This window comes from Corvus brachyrhynchos, unplaced genomic scaffold (assembly GCF_000691975.1).
Source record: "Corvus brachyrhynchos isolate BGI_N302 unplaced genomic scaffold, ASM69197v1 scaffold907, whole genome shotgun sequence".
Taxonomy (NCBI): Eukaryota; Metazoa; Chordata; class Aves; order Passeriformes; family Corvidae; genus Corvus; species Corvus brachyrhynchos.
In genome coordinates this window covers 467,694-478,194 of record NW_008239109.1, presented here as the reverse complement: position 1 = coordinate 478,194, position 10,501 = coordinate 467,694, and the positions used below count along the sequence as shown (strand labels likewise).

At 39.8% G+C, this 10,501-nt stretch overlaps 1 protein-coding gene across 1 annotated transcript in view; it reads right to left on the bottom strand.

The window, feature by feature from the left end:
* The window catches only part of SETBP1 (SET binding protein 1), a 251,743-nt gene continuing 241,242 nt past the window's right edge, over positions 1-10,501 (bottom strand). Inside the window, 2 exon segments of the mRNA XM_008637718.2 lie at positions 1-4,227; positions 9,651-9,818. Coding sequence (XP_008635940.1) covers positions 3,671-4,227; positions 9,651-9,818 — 725 coding nt within the window. The 3' untranslated portion in view covers positions 1-3,670.

Genomic DNA, 10,501 nt, shown 5'->3' with positions numbered 1-10,501 from the left:
TTTTTTTCCTCCTCTCTCCCTGAACATTTATCCCCATTTCTGGTTTTACACTGGATTGAGGAATAAAAGACCCACAGAGTGGATGCAAACCCGTGGCCTCATTTAATATGGCTCACAGCCACGTGATACTGTTTTGTGTTTTTACTGAAGCATGCTCAGATGTGTGCTAATCTGTGACACAGCGGAGGTGTTTGAAAGGTTTTTTTGGTCTTAGTAAGCAAAGGGCTTTCACCCCAGTTTTATATAGTATTTGGAAATGTGTGGAGACAATCTAGAGAGTTCCTCTGTAAATCTTCCTCGTGGTAAGGGAAAAAAATCAAAAAGCTCATTACTGGAATATTGTTGGGTAATAAACTGCAGGAGTGGGATTTTAGCCTTAAGCCCTAAAACTAAATCCTTTATGATCTGCATGTAGTACATCGCCTTATAATATTATTCTGTCAGCAACTTGCTTATCATCTTTATAGACTATGCAACATGCAGAACACAAATTCTGAGTGCCATCTAACAGTATTTTCACTCTGCTTTTTATGACACTAACAAGCTACTCTTCCTGTCAGCCCAGGACCAGCTGCACGAGGGTGTTGTGTGAACAAACAGCCAAGGCTGTACCACAGCACCACGCTCCACCAGCACCTTCTTGCTGTGAAAAACAAACTTTGAGCTTCTGGATGGAGCTCATCCTATGCTGACAGCTTTCAGCTACCAAGTCTTGAACTTAATTTCTCTGGGACAAATAGGACCTCTTCATGTTTTTGCTCAGTGAAGGGTCTGTGAGGTTATTCCCTCCAAGTGGATGCTCTCCTTAAACACTGTGCCTTTCGCAGCTTTTTGGATAGCACTTTTAGGAAGGATAAGAGCATTCCTTTCCCAAAGCTCAGGAGCATGGGAGGCAGCAGCCACTCAATTATCCTTCCCTGGGGCAGTTTTATCCCAGTGTGGTCCAGCCCAAATCCAGCCCTCATGGATACTCTGACACTCTTGAAGACATGACGGGCATTCAATGACAGAATTTGTTGCCTTCAGACCTTTTTTCACTCATTATACATTGAAATATCCTTCAATGACATCACTGGAGATAAAACTAAGGATAAGTTGTTGTCTGGCTTAATTTCAGCTACCTGGAATACCAAACTTAGGATTTTTTCTTGTCATTTTAAGTGACTGTCACCTACTTTCAGGCCCAAAGGAGATTGGGAAAAAAGGGTTTATAAACTAACTAAACCTCAATCCAATGCTTTTTAAGGAAGAAGAGAGGAGTTCAATGAGGTTTAGGGTTTTTTCTCTGCAGGCCTACAACTTCAGTCAGTAACACTGTGCTAATTCAAGAGAGCTGAAAAGCAAAATTGGTTTTAACAGAACGAGCAACCAGCCAATTTATTTCTAAGCTGCATTAATTGGAAAACAAAAGCACAAATAGGTATGATGAATGATGCAAAACAAATTGGAAACAAAATTCTGTGATCCCTCTTATCAGTTTTAAGGAGTTAGGACCTCAAAATTTGTTCCAGTCTTAAAAAATAAAAAAAAATACATCCCCTCTTCCAGCTCCCCGACGCAATCCTATCCCCATATGCATTCAGTTTTAATAAGCTAAGGTGCTATCACAGAAGAAAAATCAGTCTCTAAAAAATAACGAGTTGTATGTTTACAGTGTTCCTCTAACACCATAGTCTTGATATGATTTTTGTAAATAAATAACAGAATAGAAACACAACATTTTTTGTGGGGACTCTTTTGTTGAGTTTGTTGTTTTGTTTTTTTTGGTGGGGTTTTCTTGTGGTTCTTCTTCTTCTCTTTTTTTTTTTTTTTTTTTTTTTTTTAGTGTCGTGCTATATGAAGCTTCCTTGGCAATAAACCAATTCAAGATTTCTCAAGAAAGGGAACAGCATTTGGCTTGTGAACCATTAAGTAATTCCAAACCCCCTCCCTTGCTGGAATCTTCCCTCCCTGTTCCCATTTTTATATCCATCTTGCTATGCTAGGTGTTGACTGCACCACAGGATTTAAAAAGAAAGGAAATACAGTTGAAAGTATCTATTTCAAATTTCAACAGTTGACTTTCTTTTTAAAAAGCATTGACACTGCAATGGAACAGCTTTTTGTTCAGTCTTTGTTTTAGCTAAACATTTTAATTGGGCTGTGGAAATGGAGCTTGGGTATTTTACCCAAGTTAAATCAATGGCTAACGGACAACTCGAATGAGAAATGTACAATTTGAACTGACCATTTAAAGAGACGATTTGTCACACACAGTTTGCATCCATGCAGACTGAGAGCTTTATAATTACATTATGTACAAAAAAAAAAAAAAAATTATTTTTTTAGTTTATTAAAGAAACCACAACTTGGAGAACATGTCCAAAGTGGCATTAATACAATTGCAGTGGTGATACCCTTTGAACATTTTTATTTCTATTTTCAGATAAGAACACTTATTCCTTTTCTTTTTTTTCAGAAATAATTGCCAAGAAGGATCTATTATCCATAGGGTTTGTTCTATAGTTTTTTAAAAAAATCTACTTTGTCTATTTTCTTTAAAAGATAATATCAAGGCATTGCTACCCAATGCAAATTATTCGTATTCTGGATTTCCCGTCAATTTCACTGGGAATTGCAGATGGTAAAGACTTGGTAGGTTTGGGCCCTGTTTTTAATTCTAATTTTTTTTTTTTCTGTCCTATTTTTTTTTTCTTTTATCTTTTTTATATTCTTTTTTTGGTGATTTTTTCCATGTTTACTATAACTATTCCCCAGAAGTGTCTTGCTGTTCTCTACTCATATGTACCGAGCATCAAAACAACTTGGCTGATGGATGACCCCTTTTTCACATGCCATTGCCAAGTTGCTTCATATAAACGTGCTATAGTAACCGAATATCTGTGAACACCTTATTTTAAATGCCGTGATATTCCGTCGTTTCTTGGGATAGCACTCGGAATGAGTGTGCACACATGTAAGGCTGTAATTTTCTATTGCCTATATTGCAGCTAGTTGTAACTAGGCAGGTAAATGAGAAAGAAATACATAGTTCTAGCAGGAGCCAGGCATTTTGGCTTATGCTGTCCCAAAGCCTGGTAGATATATAAAACTGGAAAAGAAAAAAAATTCAAATAGATTATAACCAATATCACAGTTGAGGAAATGACATTATTTTTTGTTGGGTGTTTTTCTTTTTTTCTTTTTTTTCTTTTTTTTTTTTTTTTTTTACAGTGATTTATACTATGGTAAAGTTACTCTTAGTTTCACCTGGCCCACCAAACAGAATCAGAGTCAAGCATGCACCCTTAGTGACAACGTTCAGCTTTCTGCGAGGATGACTTCTCGCCTCCGGGTACGGTATGAGAACAGCAATGCTGAGATTCAGATTAGTTTTGGAAACTTGGCAGAGTTCATGCTTTTTCCAACTTTGACACACATCCTCCTCCCCTCTATCCCCCACTTTTCCCGTGCCTTTCCCCCCTCTTTTCTGGGGGGGGGCTTGGGTCAAAGCGATGAAGAGGAAAGATGCGAGCCCCAGCTGGCAGAGCTCTCTGCAATGAGTTCTGGCTGCTGAAGGGACAGGTCAGTCTGGTGCTGCCAAAGGGGTGAGGCGGACTGTGCACCTCCTGTCCCCCAGTCCTGGTGTGCTCCACTATGGGCACCCAACATCTGATGAGGTGCACTGGCCTTAGGGAAGGCCTTCACTTTCGCTCCCTCTGCCTTTCCGGTGTCGCTTCACTTTCACGTCCTCCTCTTCCTCCTGTGGAGACTTGTTTTTCCTTTTTCCAACCCGGGGTGCCCGGGGTAGAGGGAGAGGGAGTGGAGGGGGTGGAGGAGGCAGAGGAGGTGGCAGGGGTGGCGTCTCTCGAGCCATGTGTATGACAGCCTCGATGGTGGCCATGATTGTATCTTGAGTGGCTGCTTGCTCCAATATTAAAGGGTTGAGTGTTGGTCTCTGACCTCTTTTGCTTGGAAGGTCAACGCATTTTTCCAGAACGGGCATTTGGTCTCTGGAGTCTTCGTCAAAGGAAAGGGGTTGCTTCCGAGGACGCCCCCTCCTCTTCTTCACGAAGTTATTGCCTGTCTTTGATTGTCTCTGCAGCCGCTTGGCTTTCAGGATCTTGTTCACGTGATCCAGGTTCTTCTTTGTGGACAGGATCTTGGTGTAGTTGCACATCTTGCGCACCTCGCACTGGATCGCTTCAATTTCACGGCGCTTGAACCTTTTCTTCAGGGGCGAGCTGGCTGTTGGGAGACAAGGAGAGAAACAAGTGTAGGTCAAACAACAGTGATTGGAACCTCTCCTTTGACCTCTTCCAGCATCATGAAGACTAGATGAAAATGCAACTTTGATATAAGTATTCTTCAGAGATTTCTCTCTGCCTGTTACCTCTTCTAAAGCAACAAAGCTTTTGCTACAGCAATGTTTATGCATGGGTTTGCTTCGTTCTGCTTTTTGAACCTTTGAGAGGAGGGAAGGAAGCTTAGCATAGCTGTCATATTGGCCCACCTTAACTATTAAACCTTCTATAGCCCAGAGATATAATCCTGATGTCTTAAATTCAGCCTTTAATTCTTGTCATGAATGCCAGTTAGTATGAAGAGCCTTTGTTACTGAAACTAGTGGGCAGAGACAAGATGTGTGGGTCGCTTCATCTGTGGCAAATTCATTACCCCTGCCTGGGTTTCTGTACTATTATCTCTGCACATACTAGCTGAAACTGCTCAGTCATATAATTGACTTTAATGGCCCCCAAAGTAAGCTTACTCCTGGTTCAGATAACTTACTTTAGATCTGAACTAAGTCCAAAGTAGTTAAGTCTCTTGCCAAGGTCACGTTGTGAGTCATTGTCAGAGCTGGAAAGAGTACCCAGTATTTCTTGGCTCCTGGTCCTTTGCTTAGGACACGAGACCTTGCTTGTTTTGCCTAAATTGTCTCATTGTCCTTTCCTGAACATGGCATCTGTTCAGAGTTCAGGATTTGCACACAGATTAGAAGTAACTACCCCTTTGTGAGGGAAACAGAATGTATTAATTCTGCAATTGCAATAACTGGTGCTCCCCTTCACTCCTAACATATCCATTCTGTGCTACTGGGAAAGAAATGATGAAGCTCAGAATTTCTTTTTGGTAAAGAATAAAACATCCCACTGAATTAAACCCAACACACATCTACTTGCAAACTTAATTTACACCTGACTGTCAAGCAGTCATTTGAGTTTGAAATCCTTGAAGTTTCCTGAGCAGGCAAGATTTTGAGAAAGGTTCATTTGGGGGTTATCTCTGCCTTCACGGCTAACAGGCTAATCTTCCAGCAGTAGTTTAAATAAAGTTGCTATTGTAGCATTTTCTGTAGATAACCAGGGGCTGTCAAGTGGTAGAATCACCTCTTGCTCTCTATGGCCTGTGGCAGATTCAGCATATAAACCTCATTCACTGGCCTCCCCTCTTGGAGACCATAAATTATTGGCTCTTATACCACCATGTTGCTTGGATTCAGCGAAAAGCTTGCATAAACAAACCCAAGTTACAATGTAAGAAGTAGGAGTGAGTCATAAACAAAACACAGACATATGCTCTCTTATAAATAAAGACCTGGGATGGCCAACTTCCCAAAGTCTGGTTTTCATTAATTACAAAACAAAATACATTTTCCATATGTAACCCACTCCCCACACCAAAAAGAAAAATAAAGCCCATTTGCAGTTTGTGGTTCACAAAGGACAAAAGAAAAGAGAAATGCAGTCATTTTGGTACCAAAGGAAAAGAGAAAGGAAATGAAATATCCAAGTTACTCAGGAGAAGCTAATTAGTTGCACAACATTCCTCCCAAGTAGGTCACCCCTAAAAACTGTGGATTCAAGATCCCTAAAGGCAAGTGGCAGCAAGCTATTTCACAGAAATTTGATCAAAAAAGGTTAAGTCCCTGTCACAGAAAATGATTATTCTCATCTGTCCTCACTGGTGATTGACATAAGTAGTCCCAATAACTTCAGCCTTAAGCATTCAAATCCTTTGAGTCCCTCCCACATCCTGAGAGTAGCTTCAGGTTAGAAGATCTAAAAAATCAAGCATTTGGCTCACTCTTCAGTGTCCACCTTTTGCCTTTTATTGTTATTATCAGGGCACATTTTCAAGTCTTATACTATTTTTTAATTCCAACATTTGAGGTGCTTTTTTTTCAGACAGCAAAGCTGAAATTTTTTAGTTGGTGATTGACAATGGAAAATTTAGTAGAAATACAGGAAAGCTTGCAAGGTATCATGATGATACCAGATTTGGCTTTACTCTCCATTTTCATTAGGAAGAAAGTAAGCCAAGGAACTAGAAAAAAAATTGAAATACAACATTAGCCAAGTACCTGCAAAGATTTTGTGTCTTTACTGAGATTTACCTGCAGCCAGTTGTTTCTGCAGATTGGTATTACCACTTGAATGTGGTCGATGGAGACCTGGGCTGTACAGTTGGTAGAGGATGACCTCAGCTTCTAAATTCTAAAATGGGAACTCGATTAAATTCAAGGTGACCTTGCAGGTTGTTTTGATGTCCTGATACTGGATAAGAACAACGCAGCACTCCTGTCCATCCTGAAACCCAGTGAGTGTCTCAGACACTCCAGAGGTCACTCAGGCTGACAGTCCTGAGTGAAGCCTGATTCTGAGGAGACACTGCCCAAGTAGAGCAAAGATTGGTACCTGCTCTCTGCCAAACTGCCCAGTTCCCCAAAATTAACTGATATGCAGACAATTATAGGGAGGTTTCTGTTCCTGCATGTAAATGTACGAGTTGAACACCACTGTCTTCCTTTATGTTTAGATACTTTTTTGGACCTTATAAAACTTTGCAAGCTCACAAGTCTGTTCATTTTTGTGCGGAAACTCATTTTCACGTTTAGGAAAAAAACCCCCAAACTTCTGTGCTGTTCTGTGCTGGCTTACTGCACTAATTTTTCCTTTGTAAATGCTTTGGGGTGTTTATGACTTTCTCAGGGAGCTTGTTAGAAGCTACTAATAATTCTTTTGCTTTCTTCCTAGCAAGCCTCTGAACTTGCAGGCCCTAGAAAGCATTTGAATTGTTACACAGTCTAACAGTAGTCAGAATGCATGTACTGAGTATGTACATATGCTTTCAAGTCAGGCTTTTTAAATGAGATATTGGGAAACCCAACATTATTTTGACTATTGAATGTCAGGGACATCTGATTCTACATTTGGTGTAGGAAGACTATGCAGAAAGAGTCTGATGTGTCTGCAGGGAGAAGCTTTGATGAGTTGTGCATATGATAAAATATCAGGGAGATCTGCCAGAGTAAACTACTATTGAAGTGAGAGCCATTAGGTGTTATCAACTCATCTGGAAGCTGTTGGTGAGCAGTCAAAATATAAAATATTTTCCTATATTGCCATGTGATATACCGCTCTGCTGAAAGCCAAAGCTAAGTATTAATCTTTTCTATTTTATCCAGACAGACCCTGCCCAACCCCGGACCCAAGTTGGTCTGTGCTGGTTTTAGATTTTTGGTTTTTTTCTGGTCTGTGTTGGTCTTAGTTTTGTTGTTGTTGTTGTTTTGTTTTGTGTTTTTTTGGTTTTTTTTTCCCCTGTTTCTGCACATTGCTGTTTGCACATGAGAATCTTGCTTTGGGAGGATGACTTCCATCTTGATCTATTTGGTGGAATTCCTTTAGAAGTGTTTAAAGAGGAGGTGGGGAACAGTAACCTTATGCCTGCATGCAGGCATATGAAAAAGTGAATATGCTGCCATGGAGGGGATGCAACATGTGGCAGCCTCCAGGCACCATACATGTACAGGGGGACACGTTTTTACCCAGGCATATTGACCTCCCTCCACCTCCCAACATGCTGTCTCCAGGAAGGCAAAATCCAGTCCCAAATGAAATTTGTACTTTTCCTTCATCCTTTCTCCACTCTCCAAACAACCTCACCTATCTGGCCCAAAACAAGCAAGAACCAATGTCAGTCGTAAACCACAGTTTATATAAGGCACATGGAAGTCTGGTGTCCCCAGGGTCCGCAGGTGTGGTGAGGCTCAGTCTCACAAATTGAAATGGCTGCAGGCCATGCTTGAAGGCTATGCAGCAATGATATGATGCTGGAACCAGTTTCTGAAGCAAAGAGAGCAATTTCTACCAAAAATATGTATTTCTGAGGTAGCTTAGAGGAGGCTGAAAGACCCACTCCAGCATAGTGATGATGAACAATGAGGTAACTCAGGCAAACATCCAGGCAGACCCCTTGGATGTTTGTCATTGACCCCCTAATTTTATTCTGGATGGCTCTGTTATGTCTGAAGCTCTAAAATCCTTCTTGCTGCCTGTCATTCTCCATCCCTTTGGAGGTGCCTGAGAACACTTGCAAGAACATGGCACAGAGGAGGCTGCGCAAAGCTGGGCTCAGTTTATTGACTTGGTCTGAATGGAGTAATTTTCAAAGAGCTTCCTATTAATTACAGGAAACCCACAGCACTGTCCTGTTTTCCCATTAACACAGTTTCTTTTAGTTTTCAACTAAATTATTTCAACATCTGGGCTACAGATAAACCAACAATTTAATTAGACTTCTGAAAATGGAAAGAATGAGCTATGCACTCAAGCATACACTTTCATCTTGAAACTGATCATAAAATATTTGTGTGCTTTCATTCTCCACTGCTTTAAAAATCTGTCCTTGGTTTATATATAGGAAAGTATTAAAGACTAAACAGACAATCCTGATTTTTTTGATATAAAAATTTATCTTTACAGAGGCTACTTTGCAGCATAAAACCCTTGTTTTCACTATTTATTCAAGAAGTGAGAAGGGAAATAAAAATAAGTGCATTGAAACAGCACTTTCAGTTGAATGATTAAATATGCAATAATTCTGTTAATCAGTAATTAAATATATAATAATTCTGTAAATCAGTGATACAAATATGTTTTTTGTGAATGTGGCATCAAATTTTGACAAGACTATGAAACTTCTAATGGCTGCATATAGGGTAATGAACTGTTCATTCCCCATTCACTGGAAATTAAAACGGAATGCAAGATTAACTTCTCTATCCATGCCCAAGAAAAGGCATGATGATGCCTGAATGACTTGGCTCAATTTCCAACTGTATAAAGATATCACCTTTCTGATCTGATTCAAAATAGAAGCACAAAATATAAGTTGATAGAAAAGCACGCTAGTCTGACTTATTTATTCTGGTATTTTAAATCACTGTTCATTGCCCCAGACAATTTTGCATTTGCAAGACAGAATATTACACTAAAATCACTGAAGTATGCAGTACTTCTCCTCAGCTATTCACTGTGTATTTGGTTTGTTCGGGCTACAGGAATGGGAGCATTTAAAAGAAAGGAACAACAGGGCTGAGAAAGGATCCCAGGAGTCTTGTTTCAGAGTGTCCTGCTAGACCATACAGGCTGGTGCTACTTGTGTCCTCATTATTGCATGAGTGTTTGTATGTGAAAGAAATAATTTGATATGCCAAGATATGCAATCACAGTAAGAAAGAGTTGGAAATATTATAGCCTGATTATTACATTAAATATGCACATTTGCAGCTACTTCTCCAATCAGGGTGAGAATTAGGTGCACATATTGTGCAGCTCCAGAAGGAAGATGGGGAAGAAACAGAGGGGGTGGAGTGAAAACAGCATTACCTGCTTCAGATGTTGCTGATGATGAAGGTAGGAGAGATAATACTGGACTTGGCATTGCAACACTGTCAACAGCTGATGGTTTCCTTCTGGTCATCACATTACAGGCAGAACTTTCCATTTTACCATGAAGTGAAGTCTGGTCTGCTTTTAAGTGGGGACCTGCAATTCCTGGGGACGGAAACAAAATTTGGATGAACACTAGTAGAGTAACATGTCTGGGGAATATCTGAAAAAAAGAGAAGTTAGTTGCTGTCCTTGCTACATTGATAGAGTTCCATATTTCCTTGTGGATGCATCTGTAATACAGTCTTGATACTAGCAAGGGTCATCATTGTTATTAATTTTTGATAATTTTGCTGAAGGATGTATTATCACTGGTCTCTATAAACAATGGCAAACCAACAAAATAATTCCACATTACTACCTTTTCTCCTAAAAACCCTGATGTATACATAAAGAGAGACATCCTTCGTAACTCTATTTAGTAGGAACGTATATGTATCATTTCCTGTGTAGTTCATTCACCACACTTTGTTACACACTTCTCTGCTATAAACACCTGACTTAGTGGGTGTTTCATCTGAGTAAAGGAGCAGGCATCAGGAACAACCTCAATATGCAATTCCCATCTAAAGCACATTACATTTATTTTTCAGGAATTCCCTTCCTAATTAAATTTGCCTTGCAGCTCATCAAAGGGAAGTCAGTTAAAAAAAGAAAGAGTCCTTTGTCATATATTTTTCTACCTAGAGTTTACAGTGCATAATAAATGAGTGGTAAAAAAATGTCAAAGAGGTAAAATATTCCAGAAATATGGACTTATGGCTGGCAGATTCTTCCACCAACAGTAT